Source organism: Gopherus evgoodei, chromosome 13, assembly GCF_007399415.2.
Source record: "Gopherus evgoodei ecotype Sinaloan lineage chromosome 13, rGopEvg1_v1.p, whole genome shotgun sequence".
Taxonomy (NCBI): domain Eukaryota; kingdom Metazoa; phylum Chordata; order Testudines; family Testudinidae; genus Gopherus; species Gopherus evgoodei.
This window is the reverse complement of record NC_044334.1, coordinates 8,769,193-8,787,284: the sequence shown is the minus strand read 5'-3', so window position 1 is coordinate 8,787,284 and position 18,092 is coordinate 8,769,193. Positions and strand designations below refer to the sequence as shown.

At 51.2% G+C, this 18,092-nt stretch overlaps 1 protein-coding gene across 20 annotated transcripts in view; it reads left to right on the top strand.

Annotated features, from left to right (window-relative positions):
* The window catches only part of NCOR2 (nuclear receptor corepressor 2), a 402,926-nt gene that overhangs the window by 373,240 nt on the left and 11,594 nt on the right, over nt 1-18,092 (top strand). For 14 of the 20 annotated variants that reach the window (XM_030583492.1, XM_030583491.1, XM_030583488.1 and 11 more), the window contains 10 exons: nt 1,802-2,029; nt 2,597-2,851; nt 5,837-5,986; nt 7,686-7,820; nt 8,050-8,212; nt 9,116-9,663; nt 13,966-14,109; nt 15,519-15,670; nt 16,057-16,250; nt 17,544-17,693. In XM_030583492.1, the coding sequence (XP_030439352.1) occupies nt 1,802-2,029; nt 2,597-2,851; nt 5,837-5,986; nt 7,686-7,820; nt 8,050-8,212; nt 9,116-9,663; nt 13,966-14,109; nt 15,519-15,670; nt 16,057-16,250; nt 17,544-17,693 (2,119 nt within the window). The remainder of the gene's footprint in view (nt 1-1,801; nt 2,030-2,596; nt 2,852-5,836; nt 5,987-7,685; nt 7,821-8,049; nt 8,213-9,115; nt 9,664-13,965; nt 14,110-15,518; nt 15,671-16,056; nt 16,251-17,543; nt 17,694-18,092) is intronic. The other 6 variants (XM_030583497.1, XM_030583494.1, XM_030583502.1 and 3 more) reach the window with 2 other exon arrangements.

Genomic DNA, 18,092 nt, shown 5'->3' with positions numbered 1-18,092 from the left:
GGGGCTAGTGCATAAGAATGAGACAGTGAAATTGAGCAGCTTAACTTCATTGTCTGAACCGGAGCTGGTTGAGTCATCCCTAAAGAATCCTCGATTTGCGGAATTTCGCTTTGTTGCCTGTCTGCAAACGGATCACAGCTTTTCTTGCATTTATTTGTTGTTGGGAAATGATGCGCTGGCTCACGTCTCTGAATAGTTCGGGGTCTGTGGCTTGTTTGCGAGTGGTTTGTTGCAAGAATTTGACATTCAAGCTGTTTTGATTGGACCCTGGGCTCACATGATATGTTTCCCTCCCCAGAGCGGATGAGCTGAGCATAACTCTTAGAATCAGGGCTCATTGTTACTAATTAGCCAGCCTGGTGATATTCACCCTGTACAGAGGGCGAGCACCAAAGTGCCAGTTCTGAGTTAATAGGGATGTGGGAGAAGCTTGACATTATTCCAGCTGCTTCTCCATGTGTTATGAAAGTGTTTACAGCTCCTGGTGAGAGCAGGAGGACGGCTGCTGTCAGAACCGTCTGGGCCCTATTTCATCATGTTTATTTTGAGTTTCCAGGGTCACTTTTTTTTCTCTCTGGTAACATTAACCTTTCTGCTGCCAGCAGAGCGTTCAGACAGGGCTATGGCAGCGGGGTCCCGCTGCCATCTACTCAGATGGGTCAGATTCGTCGGACTGCGTCAGGAGAGCATGTTTGTCAGATGTCCCTGGCCCCTTGCTGAGGCTAAGTGAAGATCTTTGTGATGGCAAACGTGAGATCCATTCAGGACAAAAATGGCTTTCATTTAGGAATCAAACCAGGGACCTGGCAGGACAACATTCTGGAGAGCATTGTGCGGAAGTGGGAAAAGATAAGACCCTGTGGGCTGGAGGGTCAGTTGGATTGTGAAGATTTGCTTGTGTGGTTGTCTCTGAAACATTTCTCGTGAGTGTGTCCTTAGAGAGAGAGTGACTGAGCCCAGGCCTAGGAGCCAGAAACTCTTCAGCTCAAATCCTGGCTCTGGCATTGATCTTGGGCAAGCGCTCACCCTCTCTTCTCCTAGCCGTAATAACAGGGGATGCTTATTTACTTTCCTCTCCTGGATGCTGGGGTTAATCATTGTTCCTAGAGTGTTTTGAAGGCGAACAGGCAAATACATCACTGCCGTCAGTGAGGGTAACTCCACTGATGTCAGTGGAAGATGACTCCTATTTTCATTAAAGCCACTGGAGTCACACTCCCTTATCCCAAGGCTGAATTTAGCCCCAAAAGTGTTTCCAGGGGGAGCGTCTTGCTCTCTTTGTAGAAGTAACAGCCTTTGCTCTCACTGATGTTGCCAAGGAGATCTGCTCTGACTCGTTACCTCTTGTGCCGTGTCCAGCTCCCGAGTGTTGGGCCCCGCAATTTGAAAGGCAAAACGAAAGGGTGGGCTTTTGACTTAGGAACACACTTGCCGTGGGCAGATTGGGAGAGCAGAACTCTTAGAATCAGGTGCAGCTGCTTTCAGTGGGACCCTCGTCGTCCTCCCTAGTCACAGAGATGCTTTCGGAAATCGCACATGTTGCCACATGCCGCAGGCCAGATTCTGACCCCAGGTAAATGATGGCAGCTTTCACTGAAGTCAATGGCATTTGCCACTGTGACCCTGAGGATGGAATGGGCCCAGTAGGTTTAAACAGAGGAAAAACTCCTTGATTTGACAAAGCTCAGTGTACGTGCCAGAATCAGCGAGGCAGTGGAGAGCACGCCCCTCTGAGAGCAGCACTTGGCTGCGAGTGTGTTTCAACATGGACTCTTCTGACTCCTTTCTTTTGCTTCTGCAGGGAGCATCACGGCTGGGAAGCCAGTGTCCCAGGACAGAAAGATCACCCCCACAACAAGAGACATCACCAATTCCAAGTCTCCTCACGCTACTCTATCGGACCATCACCATCCCATCTCCCCCTACGAACATTTACTCCGGGGAATGAGTGGTGTCGATTTGTATAGAGGACACATTCCATTGGCCTTCGACCCCGCTGCAATTCCCAGGGGAATTCAACTGGAAGCAGGTACTCCTTTATTTGGGGCACTTGGCAGGAGCAGCCCCATGTCAGCTGAGCAAAAAATCTGCCTTGGTTCCATTCCTATGAGTGTGGCGTAGCTGCGAACAGAATGGGGCCCTTTCTGTTCTAAGCTGTGTAACAAGCCGCTGGCTGGCTGGCGACGTTCTGTTTCACAATGAGCAATGGAAATAGGCTTTTAAAGCAGTGCTGCCTTGACTGTTGAGTGACTCTTTGGATTAAAGCTGCGACTCATATGAGCTCTTCTCTGTCTCAGTTCCATCCTTACCCTGACACTGCTCCAGTGCACAGTTGGCAGATGAAGGCCTGACACAGCAAAAAACCAGCTTCCTCTACCCTCATGCCCACGGGGGCTGATGTTTCTGGTGTGTTGCATGGGCCTCCCCAGCCTGAAGGCCAGATGCAGGTCACTGATTTGGACCTTATCTGTTCCTAAATTATCCCACGTCCCAGTTGATGCTTTTGAGCGCTGCAGTTTTCATGAGTCAGACTCTGCTGTGCTTTTGTAGGACTGTACTGTCAGTTGCTCATGCGCGTCTGAATCTTCTCTTCTAGCTGCTGCTTACTACTTGCCCAGGCATCTTGCTCCAAGCCCGACGTACCCCCATCTCTACCCTCCGTACCTCATCAGAGGGTATCCAGACACTGCCGCCATGGAGAACAGGCAGACCATCATCAATGACTACATCACCTCCCAGCAGATGCACCAGAACGCTGCCGCCACTGCCATGGCCCAGAGGGCAGACATGCTGCGCGGACTTTCACCCCGAGAACCCTCGCTAGCTCTCAACTATGCTGCAGGTCCTCGAAGTATGAAGCTGTCTGTGGTTTTTGGTGGCATTTTTTCTTCTTGAAAGGCATAGGGCTGTCGTTCTGATCCCAGGCCCCTAGCGTAACACCCAGCAGGGCTCTCATGGTGGAAATCACAATGACAGTACCCATGTGGCATGCACATTTGTATGCCACATATGTCTGCTGCGCCAGGGGCAGGAGCACCTTGGCGTCGGCCGGTTGAGTGGTTCCTGAGCCATCTGTGCAAAGGCAGTTCGTTTCTGTCAGTCCTGATAGCCCGTTTGGTTTCTCAAGGCTGCTTCAGGGGCAGTCCAGTGACCTTGGGCTGGAGTTTGATCAGCTCTCACAGGTTAAAGAGGGCCAGGCCTGACTGGTGCTTGGATAAGAGCCCCTCAGGGTACATCTGTGGAGCCCATGGCAGCCTGGCTCGACACACTCGGACTTGTGAGGGCTGCTCCCTCACTCTCAGAATTGCTGGGAAGATGGCACTGGGACGCCGTGGCTCAGACTGGAGCTGGGGTGCTGAAGCCAAGGGGCGGAAGTGGGCCCAGTTGTGGCTTCAAAGTGCTGTTTATCCAGCTGTTTTTAGAGAGCCACTGCAAACCTGAGGCTCTCTACCCGGGCAGGGAGGCTCAGTGTTCTGCAGGGAGATGGGATCCAATCCTGGGCGCAGTGCCCCCGTGTGGCACTAGGGGCTCTGGGCTGCTGCTTCTGCACCCTCCTCCAGACAAAACAACACTGGGGTCCCAGTCAGCGTGTGGCTAGTCAGGATCATTTGTTTAGTTGGGTTTGTTTTCAGGCATGGCGTGTCCTAGCCAGATTCAGCCCACCCTCAATCTCCCTCCAAACTGAATACATTGTTGATCTCTACTTCCTACCCTATGCGGTTGTGCGGTTGTTGCAGGCTCTTAAAAAGCTGCCACCCCGAAAAGAGACTGACTGTTAGTGGTGGGCAAAGTGATTCCGTACATGCAGAGGAAATCACTTTGGAATCCCGTGGGCGGGGAGCTGCTCTATAGGTTGCTCTTGTTCTTTGACCTCTTTACTGCTAGCAGTTGGCAGGTTTTTCTTTCTGTTAGTAATACATGGCTGTGCAATGACCTGTCCCTTGCCCTGCTGTCCCGTCACCATTCCCCAGCAGTGGGGCCAGATTCAGGGTAAATGGCAGGAGTTTCAGGTGCCAACGAAATCTTGCAGACTGGAGGAGGTGAGAAACCAAGAGTGTAACACTGAAAGAGAAAGGTACAGTGGAAAGCCAGGGCATGTAGAACGTGATCTGGGTACCCTGGAAACTAGGCTAAGGCAGAAGGATGAATTAGTGAGGGGCTGGATTCTGGTGCCCTTTCTCTCCATGGAGCCCCATGGACTTCACTTGTGCTGTGAGGAAGGACTCCACAATCTGGCCCATGGTATTTGTAAAGCTCTTTCAAGATTAAAAAATGCTGTGTGAGTGTGACATGTGGTTGTTAATGAGAGAAGCTTGCTCTGTGGGGGTGGGTGTAACATTGCTACATCTTCTAAAACAGCCGAGTAGCTGATCTGTGGCTTTCCAGCTCTTCAGAACATGCTCCCATCGACAGGGGGGTCCATAGCCCTGTAAAATAGCATTTATGCTATTGCACTGATGGTTCTTTGAGTCTACACTGGCTGTAGGCATATTCTCACTCAATGTAAATTGATCTCCGCCTTCCCATCGCTGGGCAAAAGTGGCCCATTTGTACTGGTCTTTATAGACAGTATCTCCAGTGAACTGTGCTGAACTGGGCCCTTCTAGCACAGTGTAAATCCTGAGATTTGAAAGCTGTGTTTGATTTTGGGAATAAAGCAAATGAGACCTGATTTGAAGCATCTCTCAGAAAAGACCCAGGGGGACTTTCTCATCTCATTGTGCTGAGTAGGCCTCTGTCCTCATAGCTGACTCTGTGATGCTACTGAGTCTCCCTCCAGCTAAAATCCCACCCACAGGGAATCTGGGGGTCCCCTCTGACTCCAGAACTAAAATTCGTGCTATGCTTACCTGCAGAACACACTGATCTGAGCTAATGACCCCACTCAAGTGCCCCCCAAGTAAGAGAATTCTCAGTTCAGGCTCTGACTCTGCCCTTTCTTTTACCCCGGCACATACAGAATGGGGTGTACGTAGGATCATAGAAATCTAGGGCTGGAAGGGATCTTGAGAGGCCATCTAGCCCACCCCCCTGCACTGAGGCAGGACTAGGTCTGCCTAAACCATCCCTGACAAGTGTTTGTCCAACCTGTTCTTAAAAACCTCCAATGATAGGGATTCCACAACCTCCCTTGGAAGCCTATTCCAGAGCTTTCCATCCTGTTGGTTTCATTTCAGTGAATGCCATGTGCGGGGTGGGTAGAGTGCCCCACACTGCGGAATTAGAACCCCCAGAGCAGTGCCTGGACCCCGCCATTCAAAAGAAAGCCATGCCGGCTCCTCCACTTTCACTGTCCAAGCTGAGTGAAAGGCATTAAGTAAACCCAGGATGAAATTCCCCGTGTGAAAGATGGGCCTGAACTGGGAGTTACATGGTGCTTGGGCCTTCAGCTGGGGTCTGCACCGGGGTGGATTTCACCCTCTGATAGTCCCTGCCCCAGGCAGCTTACAATCTTTGTGCTCTGTGTTTGTCCAGCACCTAGCACTGTGGGGTCCTGGTCTGTGACTGGGGCTCCTAGGTAGAAATAATAAATGGTGATAACCCCAAGAGCATCAACGGCGAGAAGTAGATCCTAATTTTTCAATGCTTCCTCTTTTTTAATAATCCTTTGCCAGAGGGGTTCGCAACAGAGCAGGAAACAGCTTTTAACTTATGCAGCTAGCCCTAGACAATCCGATTGTTCTCTTGCTAGTGTCCCCTTCCCAGTTGCCGGGGTACGTGTGTTGGTGCGCTGTCCCAATTCCCAGGGCTTCCCTACAGCATCGCTCTCCGCACCCTCTTGTTTGGGGCGTGGGTTTGATTGTCATCCTGACAGTCCTTTCGATTCTCTCTCCAGGGATCATCGACCTTTCCCAAGTGCCGCACCTGCCCGTCCTTGTGCCCCCCACACCTGGCACCTCTGCCGCCTCGATGGACCGAATCACGTACATCCCCAGCGCCCCCCAGACATTTAGCAGCCGGCACAGCAGCTCCCCGCTCTCCCCAGGTAAAACTGCCACCTGATAATCTGCCTGGGTGGGCATGTGGACAAATCGAACCCCCGCGCTCGCTCGCTCGCTCTGTGTGTGTGTGTGTGTGTGTGTGTGTTCATGTTCGTGTTCGTGTTCCCAGGAACTCCCATTGCGCCAGGATTTCGGTATGGCGAGCCTGGCATGCTGGTTTGTCCTACACCCAGAATTCTTAGTCCCTGCAGCTCTTACCACGCTGATAGTACTTCCCGTCCAAGGATCTTCAGGTGTTTGAGGTGCACAAATTAAACCAACAGGGGAAGGGAGCTGGTAAACCAAGGCACAGAGAGATGTAACTTGTCCAAGGTCGATTCAGATCCAGGTGTAGAGCACAGCAGAGTCCTGGTCCTACTCTTGTCTGATCACTACCTACCAGTCCCTCTTCCCTGGGCTTAACCCGAGCTGGGGCTAGGGCTGGGGCCAGTGGGGGGGCCCCGAGCTGGGCAGATGGTCAGTAGGGTTGTTTCTCTCTTCTATGGAGAGCTCTGAGGCTGGAAGGACTGTTCTTGTCTGCAGGTGCAGCCAATAATCATTGGTTTGTAACATTGCTAGAACTTGACCTGCTCTGGCAGTTTGGGCCCTTCAGCTCTGTGCATTGTTACTTACTCAGCACCTGATGCAGCCTTGCAGCTGGGCGAGATGTTTTCCCCTCCCCCAGAGAGTTCACAAACGAAGCCCAGACCAAACTTCACTCGTGAAGATGGAGTTGTGAGGACAAGAACTCCAGTGATTTCCGTGGGGCTGCGGTGTTTATGGGTTCTGAGGCTAGCTGCACTTTTGTCCTCGTCCGGGTGCGTTAGAGAGACTTGCCCCCCCATCTTGGCACTCTTGCCTCACCTGTCTCAAGGGGAATCATACGATCCTTCGGTGGGAGCCATATGTACCAATTGGTGCCCTGCAGGCCCGACTGTGTGTTAGACACCTGCATTTCCTCCCTTTGAGAGTCTGTAACCAGAGATCCCCTGTTGAAGTGTTTTCTTTAGCTCTTGGGAACAAAACATTAGCGAAAGAAGGACATAGCGTGCTAGTTCGGATTGCGCTGAGTAGAGAAGAATTGCCAGGGCTTTGTGAACAGCAAGAGGGGCTAGTTCCCTAGGATCTTGGACGGGATCATCCTTGGGGTGGCTAGCCCCTCCCACTCCTCGTGACACCACAGCTGCGTTCCCATTTTTAGAACATAAGCTCAATCAGACCTAGGGCGAGAATATCTCCCAACCCCAGCTGCTTCCAGCTCTAGTGCAGATACACCCTGAGAGTGTTTACTCCTGTCTCCATCCAGCAGGGCCTACCCAGGAGACTGCCCCACAGTGGACAGGTACGGCTCATTCAGTCTCAGTGGGTTGTAATCACTGGCCTAGTGGCTGTGTCTCCCCATAGGTGATGTTGAAACCATCTGATCCCTTTTGTCAGTCGAACACACTATCTTAAAAGTCAAGTGCATCTGTCACATTTTGGGTACAGATCGAAATGTGCAGTTAATACAGATACTTGTGCCCCGATGGTTGCGCCGGCTTTACTCCGGTGTAAGTGGTATCAGGCCCCGGTCTTTGCTTATCTGCCAGGATCTGGTTTAGGAAGCTCGTGCAGAGATCTGTAGCTGCAACACTCACAGGACTGGAGGTTGCACCAGAATTCCGCTCGCAGGGCCCTCTGTCACTGGCTGCCTTTGAATTCCAGGAGGCCCCACGCACATGACCAAACAGTCAGGAGCATCGGCTTCTGAACGGGAACGAGATCGGGAGCGTGAGAGGGAGCGCGAGAAATCCTTCCTAGCAGCCACCACTGTGGAGCATGCGCCCATCTGGAGACCAGGTAGGCTTGGAGGAACCCAGGCCATATGGCTTGTGGATAGCAATGGTTCCACTGGTGAGCAGAGTCATCGCTATCAGGTGGTGGGAGGGCGGCGTGGCGCGGGGTGGCACTGGGGACAGTTCTCTAAGGTTTATGCAGAGCTCTCTCTTCCTCCCCATCTCACTGTCACTTGCCCCTTGGTTTTCCATACTGGTTTCCAGCTCAGATTCTTCACTGCATTTTCTTACAGGGACCGAGCAAAGCAGCAGCCGTTCAGCCACTCATTCTCATAGCCACCAGCACTCTCCTGCCTCGCCCCGCACCCACGAGACTGTCCAGCAGCGCCCTAGTGTGCTGCACAACACGGGCATGAAGGTCATCTCGTCAGAGAGCCTCACCCCGTCAGTTCTGCGGTGTGTATGGGCTTTGCGGCTCACCGCGCTCCTGATCTCGGTGGGTGGAGGGCTCTGGGTCGTTAAGGATCTAATCCTGCACCGTTGATGGCCACAGGCATTTTTTGGTCATTGATTTGAATGGGAGCAGGCCTCAGCAGCAGGCTTGTGGTGAGCTGGCTGATTTTGACCAAGCTCTTTTCCTTTTCAAATGGCTTTTGCTGGGAGCTGCTCCCAGGGAGCAAAGAGAGGGATGGTCGTGGGCTGTCCACTCTGGGCCAAATCCAGATGTTCTTACTCAGCCCGTGCTTCAGCCTTTGCCTCAAGGAGAACTTTTCTTCAGCCTTTTGAAGTAAGGGCTCATTATTTTGGTCACTCCAACTGGCTAGCCCCTTGTGCCGCAAATAATCTGTGGAAATGCATATGTAGGTGGTGGGGTTTCCAGCTTGCTCTTCGTCCCAACTTCAGCAGGAAGCTAGAAGTTATCTGATTCCTCTTGCTCTCTGGTATTATGCCACACTCCGCCTGGGCCTTTTTTACCCCAGTGCAGTCTCATGCCCAAGTTTTAAACGGGGAATCAGCCACACTGGTTAAATGGAACATGGGCAGGGTTCTCTGCTCACTTACGTCAGTGCGGATGAGGAGTAACTCTGCTGAAGTCCAAACTGGTGTAAACAGGACCAGAGTCAGGCCCCATTTGTTTAGTTTTCCAAGGAAGACGCATTGTGACCGTCTCCTGTGTCAGTTTCGCATAGTTTGGCTTTGGATCCATTAACCTCCTAGTAACATGCACCTTAGCTAATACCTCTATAGGGTTACTGGATTTGACAGGAGCAAACAGCCTAGTTCCTGTGGGGGTGGGGAAGCTGCAGCATCTCTCAGCCCCATGGTCATATTATCTCTGCATTCTTTTTTGCTTTGAAGATCCTCCACCATCACCACCACATCGCCCATCCGCTCTGCAGGATTTCCCACGGCATCTGCCCTGCACTGCTCCCTCAGTGGAGTGGACAGCTATGCAGCCATGATGGACCCTGCTCTCCTACAGAAAGAGGCGTCTAGGGCCCGAGAAGCCAAGGTAGAACGCCCTCAGACTGACAACAACATGTTCACCTCAAAGCTGCCCAGTGGGGCAGGCCTAGAACAGTCATCGTCACCCGTTAAAGCCATGGAGTCCAGGCCCTTACCAGCCTCCGGGCCAGGTTCTACCCAGCAGTATAGCAGAGGACAGGGGAAAAACCAGCACCATCATCCACCCCTGGATCAGCAGCACGCAGTCTCGGTCAATGAGCAGCACAGTAGAGAAAAGAATCAAAGTAAATCCTTTTCAATGCAGGAACAGGAGCTCCGAGCACTCGGTAAGACCACCATGACAGCGGCCAGCTTCATAGATGTGATTATCATGCGTCAAATTTCTTGCGATAAGGGGAAGCGAGAAAGACGCTCGCTAAATAACGACTCCACTAGCGATGGTAAGAAATTGGAGGGGCGGGTGCCAGTCCAAGTTTGTGGCCTAAAACCAATTTGTTTGTTTATTTTATTTTTTGAATTGCACGTTTTGGTGGTTGGCTTTTTCCACTTTCTGAGTTTTTTGGAATCATTTATGTTATTCCAGTCTTTTATTTTTGTTGTTTGTTTTAAAAATCCTTCCTCCACCTTACCCCCCCTCCCTTTTTTTTTTTTTTTTTTAAATTTTCCTTTGCCGATTCTTGCTTTGCAGCTCTAGTTCATTTCCTGGTATTTATTTATTTATTTTACAGCCTTGATTTCACTGTAATTAGTAATTCACATGTGGCCTACATTAAAGAATCATGGGTAATAACTCAAACAGCAAGGGGTCTGGGGGGAGGGGAGGGAATGTCTGATTCTAACAGGACAGCCATGGCAGACAAGAACAATTTCCCACGTTGGCACAATGCCTTTCAATTTGATAGATCCCAAAGCAGTGTGTCAATTTGTTTATCAAATGATACATCAGTGCTTAGATGCCATGGGGACAGGCACTATATAAGATATAAATATAGATAGTATACTGTACACAGGGGTCATGTAGCTGCCATTGGAATGCAACCACTTCTGGAGTGAAACACAGCAGCTGCTTAACCCAGCACAACAGCCTAAGGCACAAAATGAAGTAGAATATGTTTATCCGGGTGAAACTTCTGTTGGGCAGGGAGGAGGGTGGATCTAAGTTCATGCCCATCTCTATAGGGACACTTATGGGGACAGCTGCGCTTTGGTCCAGAGCGGACCCCTGGGTTCCATTTAGATATTTAGTTATTAGCAAGCACCATGTAATGCTTAGCGCACAGGGGTCCTGGAGGCTAAGAGTGTCACAGTGTTATCTCTGTGAATCTCTCCTGCACGTCTGCCCTGGGTCCCAGCATTGCACTCCCATGCATGTAAACCTTAGTGCACAGTGTGTACCAGACAGTCCACGGGGATAACTGGAGAGGAGAATTTTTTTTCTAACTCTGTTCTCTGAATCTTCCCCTCTTTGCTCTTCAAGATCTTACTAATAAGCAGTAATACTTGTCATTGGGCTCTTCCAGCCAGCTGCCGAGAATGCTCTGCTGGCTATGAATACACTCTCACCTTTGGCTTTGGTGGGGCATTTTTTCCTGACACTAATAAAACACACTAAAGCATTTCTGCAAATATATCCAAAAAAAGCAGATCATTGAGAAGTCATGCAGCAGCAGGATTTCCTCTGAGCCCATCCAGAGAGCTGGGAGTTGCAACGCTCCACCTTATAGTGGCTAGAAATCCTGCTCGGTCAATAGGAAGGATGAGGTGTCCCAGCCTAGAGATCTCAGCAAGGGGTGCTACTGTAAAAGATATCAACAGGGTAACCGTGTTAGTCTGGATCTGTAAAAGCAGCCAAGAGTCCTGTGGCACCTTATAGACTAACAGACATATTGGAGCATGAGCTTTCGTGGGTGAATACCCACTTCGTCGAATGCATGTAGTGGAAATTTCCAGAGGCAGGTATAAATATGCAAGCAAGAATTAGGCTAGAGAAAAGCAGTTTCTCCTCCCTTAGTGTTCACACCTCAATTGCTAGAAGAGGGCCTCATCCTCCCTGATTGAACTAACCTCATTATCTCTAGACTGATTCTTGCCTGCATATTTATACCTGCCCCTGGAAATTTCCACTACATGCATCCGACGAAGTGGGTATTCACCCATGAAAGCTCATGCTCCAATATGTCTGTTAGTCTATAAGGTGCCACAGGACTCTTTGCTGCTTTCTCTCTAAAAGAGTTTCCCCTTTTATTGGAGCCAAGGCTATGTTGTGCTGCTGTCTTTGACCGTCCCCGACTAGAGAGGGGCTGTGTTCCAATGACACATAGGCCAGAGCTTGGGACACAGTATCCCAAAAGCCTTGGAACAAGAATTAGCTGTATATTACCTTATTAAGTCTTTTCTATTGATTCCCTCCCACCCAAGCTCTCTGATCCGTGCCTGGCCATTCGTACATCTATTTCTCTTCCTCCTCCAGACGTGCGTAAACACAAACAGCTCCAAGCCGCTCAGATTTCTGGGGGTCACAGTATTACACACACTCCAACTGCCCCAGTGCTGGCACAGCAAGCTTGTCTGCTTCCCACCCCTGGCTCCAGCCATCAGTCAGATCAGGGTATGACCAGCCAGCCCTGATCAGGGATATCAGTGCCAGCAATGTCCTGTCAATACAGACAAGCCTTTCAGAGTGGGGTGGAGACTCAGTGGTACTAGGGTTTGGCTCTTCAGCTAATTCTCACTAGAATGTGACTGGAGGGAGTGGGGAATCTCACGCTAAGAAGCAATAGCACTAGAAGCAATGAATCCGCATGAGAAGGGATATGCCCGATGACCAAACAGAGAGTGAGCAGAATGACTCTTCAATACAAGGCATGTATGTGTGTGGGAATGGCCAGTGTCCCACTCGCCCCACCTCTCTTCCAGTGACTTCACATGAGTCCACTGATATCTGCTGGGTTCAGTGAGGGAGCCCAGCTTGGCAGGGTCCCTACGTGGGCCGGGATGGGGCGAGCAGGCTGGTCTGAGCATGAGTTCAGCATAGGTAGCCAGCTGTGACTGGCTCCCAGAGAGAATGTGCTAGTGACAAGGAAGCCCTTGGTGAAATACACATGGGTCTTGCAGAGCCCAGAGGGAACCGTGTGATTTGTCTCCATTGATAACTCATGGGAACTCGGCTTTAGGAAGTTAAAGTCATATCAAGAAGTGCGTGAAATTCCTTAGAGGGCGGGATGCAAGGTTGGGACTCAGGACACCTTAGTCCTCTTCCTGGCTCTGCTCTCGATCTGTCCTGTGATCTTGTGGAAGTCACGCCACCTCTCCGCGTCTCTATCCCCCTGCCTGTAAGACAGGGATAATGATGATGCAGTGTTACCAGCTTTCAGGGTTTTATCACACATTTCATTTTACACTCCAGCTCCTGGAGAATCTCAACTTTTTTTTTTTTTTTTTTTAAAAGAGTGAGTTTCTCACCCCATAGTAGCAGATAAAAACTTGGAAATGTGACCTGCGTGCACCTCAAAGGCTCAGAAACCTGAAGGAAAATAATAAAAACCCAACTGTTGTTGTTAGTATTTTTGTTTAATCTTGTGGCCCCAATCTCACAGTTTTGGGGTGGCCTGTCTCACAATTTTTGGCCGGTTGAGGTTGGCAGTGGTGTTATACTGGCTTTCCTTTGAGATCTACCAGTGAAAATGCCACCTAGAATAGTTAAAACCCAACATCCAACCACATCTATCATTTACTTTTCACTGTGTATGTGGCTTTTATCTGTTTGTTCGCGTTTCTCTGGTGTGGGAGGTGTGAATCCAGGCCAGTCAGGTTCACTGCCTTGAGCTGTTGTGTTTGGGTTTCCAGCTCTGCAAGAAAATATGGTGGTGTTTTTTTCATTGTAATTGAAAAGCAAATTTGTGAAAAGCAGCAAATGTGGCTGGCTGTGTGTATCTGTGTGTTTCCCTGCTGATTGTCAGCTGGTTCTTCTGATGCTACTGGTACTGCTCGATGCACCTGGGGCTATATCTACACGGCATGTGAAGGTGTCATGATAGCACGGGTAGGCGCCCCCCTCTCTAGCTTCCATCTGTCTCGCACAGGTAACAACAGGAGCATAGATGCAATAATACGGGCTTCAGCATGGGCTAGCCAAGCAAATATAAACCTGCTGGGGACCCTGGGAATGTTCTTGGGCAGTCAACCTGTACTGGGGTCCATCCCACTGCAACTTCATTGCTTTTATTCCCCATGGTAGCTAGGTTAAACCTAGCAGAGTATGCATGCCCAAGCTACAGTCACACCTTCACTTGTAGTGGAGATGTGCCCTTAATTGCCCCCTGGCATACTAAGAAGGGCTGTAGAAGCTGCAGCAAGGCGGGTATGTCCTGCAGCTTTAGATGTAAGGTCTCTGGATATTTCTGTCGCTTCTTTGCAGATGCTGAAGATCTCAGTGCAGTAGCGGTCGCAGGACACATAGGGTTAATCGCAACAAAGGAAACTCACAATATAAAAAAAGAACAGGAGTACTTGTGGCACCTTAGAGACTAACACATTTATTTGAGCATAAGTTTTCGTGGGCTACAGCCGAAGAAGATGGCATCCGAAGAAGTGGGCTGTAGCGCACGAAAGCTTATGCTCAAATAAATGTGTTAGTCTTTAAGGTGCCACAAGTACTCCTGTTCTTTTTGGGGATACAGACTAACACGGCTGCTACTCTGAAACCTGTCACAATATAAAGGCCTTTGCTTCCATTTCCCCAGGGTTCCACGGAAGCTACAGCCCTGATGGCGTTGAAGCAGTGAGCCCAGCAAGCTCGCCCAGCATATCCCACGAGAAAGGGGCAAAGATGCTGCCAGATGTGGAGAAAGGGCACGGGGAGCACAATGTGAGACAAAAACAGCAAGGTGAGAGGCTGCCGGGGCTGCTGCCACCTCAGATCTGACATGGCAGGAGGCCTCTTGCACTGCCAACATTCCAGCCCACAGCCCAGTCGAAGGCTGCCAGGCAAAATACGTGAGGCTCTGTCCCCTTCCCCTTTGTGGGTGAGGAGGTTCCCTCTTCCCCCGCACAGAGGGCTGTGTCCGCACCAACCTGCGTTCCCTGAAATCTCCCCCTGGGGCTATGCTTGTCTTAGCAATGGGCAGATCCAGGGAACAGAGGCTAGTGGTGGCAAGATGAATGGAGGGACCCATCAGGAAGATTCTGCCTTGCAAAGATCCAGCCGTGCCCTTGAGAAGGAGGTTGGCCTTGCCATTGACACTCTGGATGGGGACTCAGGAAATCTGAGTTCAGTTCTGGCTCCGCCATGGGCTTCCCCTGAGAACTTGGCTGAGTCACTCTCTCGTCCCCTCCTTCCTCTGCCCTCTCCATTTAGATGGTGAGCTCTTCAGGGCAGGGACTCTCACTCACACGGCGTGTGTACAAGCACCTAGGACACGGGGGCCCTGATAGGGCCTCTAGGCGCTACCCAGTGCGAGCAATAACGATGCCAGGCTGGTGCCAGTGCGTGGTGACAGGCAGCGCAGGGAAGAGCTGAAGGCAGGGAGCAGGGAATGTGCCTTGGTTGGCCGTGCTGCAGGAAAGTGCTCATTCCCTTTTGGGCTGGGGTGTGGCGTGTAGACAACAGGCTGAGAGGGGGGAGGAAATGTGGGGGGAGGCAGGAGAGGCTTAGAAGGAGGGCGGGATGTGTTGGTAGCCGAGGGCCCATCGGTCTCCGTTTGCGCCTGGCTGGGCATGTTTTGCAGGAGCTGCCGCCAGCGTTTGAAGAATAACCTTAGCACGCTGTGGGCTTATCAGCCCCCCATTGGCGGTTCCTGACAGCAGACTGGTACAGGGAACTGCAGCTCTGCCAAGGAATGTCTCCTTAGTCTATTAGCTAACGGCGGCTGCTTTACATGCCCAGTGGATAGCGCTTTTCATGGGAGCATTCCAGAGTACTCCATAAATATTCATTAATTAATTACCTGGGAGCACCTCAGTGCCCCGCCTGGTTAATAAATACTATCAAACTCATTTTAAAGATGGGGAAACAGAGGCAGAGAGAGCTTAAGCGACTTGTCTAGAGTTGCACAGCTAGTCACTGGCAGAGCAGGGGATAGAGCCCAGGCCTCCTGACTCCCTGTTCCTTGCTGTAACCCCTAAACCAAATTCCCTGGAGCATCCTCTCTGGCTTCTTCCTTAACAAGTAAGTAGCATAATTTAAAAACACAGTTTGATTCAAGAGAGGAAGGGCAGAACAGAGGGTCTGTGCTGGGTAGGTGGAGACACTGCGTGATTGCCCTGAGTTGTCATGACCGGTTCTTTCCTTTCACAGCCTCCCTGAAGCTCTCTGCAGCAGAAGCAGCTCACATGCAGCACCTGCGCCAGTTGCCCGAAGGCCAGCAATCCCCGTGCCAGCTGCTGCAGTCGTCCCAGAACATCAAAGGCCACCAGCAACGGGTGGTCACACTGGCTCAGCATATCAGCGTAATCAGCCTCTCTCCTCTTCCCGTCCGGGAATTGTTCTGGGGCGTCTCCACTGGGATCAGCTGAGAATGGGCCAGGAGTGGAGTCAGGAGCCTTGGTGGCAGACTGGGGTGGTGGTGGTAGCAGGTCACCTCGCTCTGCAGCAGTCCCTCTGGCCTTTTACTTTTGGAGGCAGCAGAGTGCTGCAGAGAAGCCCGGGGAGAAGGGTGCTTCCCATCCTCCTGCCTGTAAGGACCAGCCAACATAACTGGGAGGGGAGAAATAACTAGGGTGCAGTGCCAGAGGGTGCCCTCCCATCCCGTCCTCACCATCTCCCTACCACATACACTACAGCCCAGTGAAAGGTTGCACACAGGAGTGCTGACTCAAGGAGTTTCTTCTTCTAGGAGGTTATCACGCAAGACTACACGCGCCATCATCCTCAGCAGCTCAACTCCCACCTCCAGACTCCGGTGTACTCCTTCCCTGGGGCCACGTGTCCCGTGCTGGACCTGCGAAGGACACCCAGTGAGGCTTACATCCAGCCGCAGGAGCATGCTCCGGCCTCCAGAATCTCCCCGCAGAGCGAGGGAGACAAGAGGTGAGTTCAGCACCAGATCGGGACAGCTATGGCTCATGCTTACTTCAGCCGTCTCTGCACCAGGGGGAAAGGGAGCGTTTGGACCATGTTGGAGCAAGCACAGGCAAACTTCCCAGTGGAGACACAGCACGTTGTCGTTTTAACGTGGCTTAGCTGGTCATGGGGAGTTACAGGCGCCCCCTGTAGGATTCACATCGGCCGGCTAATGCAGCTTGCCCCGGCCACGCAGGGATTTTAACTTGGTAGTGATCGTGCTTTTAAAACGCACCTTTTTTCCTAGTGTGGACAAACAACCGAGCCGTAATCCTGAGCTTTCTCCAGCGCCTGACTGTCCTTAGGACAGTTCCCTGCAAGACCCCTCTCTCCCTGCTCCTAGTTCCCTCTGCCCCAAAGACGCTCTCCCGGATAGCCCAGACCAGGGCTAAGCGGACTCACCTGCCAGCATGAGCAGCCAGAAATAGCAGCTTTCTTATGCAGGGGTCTAGCTCTGGATAGTAGGGTAACTCAGGAGCAGAGCCCTGCATTTCCCCTGCAGGGTGCTAGAGTCTGCCCCCTGTTGACTGCAAGAGGAAACAACGTGCTCAGTAGTAAAAAATAAAACCCAGGAGAAAATAACAAGAACAAAAAAACCCTAGAGAAAGTTCTTGACAGTTCCTGTTCATCTTTGTCACTGGTGATGGGTGGAGTTTTGAACCCTTGTATTTTCCACCCAGCCATCTTAGTGCTTTCAGAGGGTGCAGGAGTGTCCTGTGTGCTCCTGGAGACTGTCACAATGTGTTAACACTGCAGCACGAGAACACAAACTCTCTGGACTCTGCAGCTCCACACCTTCGAAGGGTTAAGTCTCCGTAATGTCACAGCTTTGACTGACGCATTCTAGAGCAGTTTAGATGAGGCCCCGCTCACTGCAAATGCAGGATGTCGCTCTGGGTAGAGGATGTACTGACAGGACACTTGATCTGAGCCACAAAGTCCCAGGGTTAGTTCCTCTATTTCTGCAGTGTAACTATATTAGGGCCAATTGCAGGATTACATATGAATTGGCTACAGCTTTGGGGCCTGTCTAAATTTAATCCTTACGACATAGGTGTGTAGGTCAGAAACACACAAAGCGACACGCTCTTAGCAAACATGCAACTTAAGGGTAACATTAAGGGCTTGGGCGGTTGGTTTCCCCCTTTTCCATGACACTCCAGTTTGCAGAAGGGTTTTAAGCCCTCTTCTCCCGGACCTGCTGTGCAGAAGTTAAGAGCATTGTAATGGAATAACAGCGTCTCACTGCACTGTCCTCAGATCTCCTGAGCAGAGCAAAGCGTCTGCGGGGAGTGCACCGGATGACTGCATTGAGCCTGTCTCGCCACCAGACGGCATGGGAGAGCTGGAGCACACAAGGAGCACCTCGTACCCAATCTTGTACCGAGAGGGAGAACAGTCAGAGCAGAGGTAACCCCAGGAGATGGGGAATGTGGACTCTTCCTGCCTGGCCGGGTGTTACAGCACACAAGCAATACTCTGGGGTCTTCCTTCCCCTGAGCGTTCTACTCTGAGCGCTTTGGGGGCAGAGACATTTGCCCTCCAATGGCAGCCTGGTGTCACTCAGTGCTGCCTGCCCTTGAGCGCTCTGGCTCCGGCCATTTGTATTGCTGCTGGGGTTGGATATGCCACCAAATAACAGGGGTTAGGGATTAACTCGCTTTGCAACCTCTTCCTGAAGTCCTCCCCTCTGACTGCCAGCGCCCAGGGACAGCACTTTGCCTCCTATCTGTGGCTGTCCAAGCATAGTTCGTTAACTCTCGCAACCCCTCTGCGCAAAGTATTTGACCCCTGCTGCAGGGTGATAGA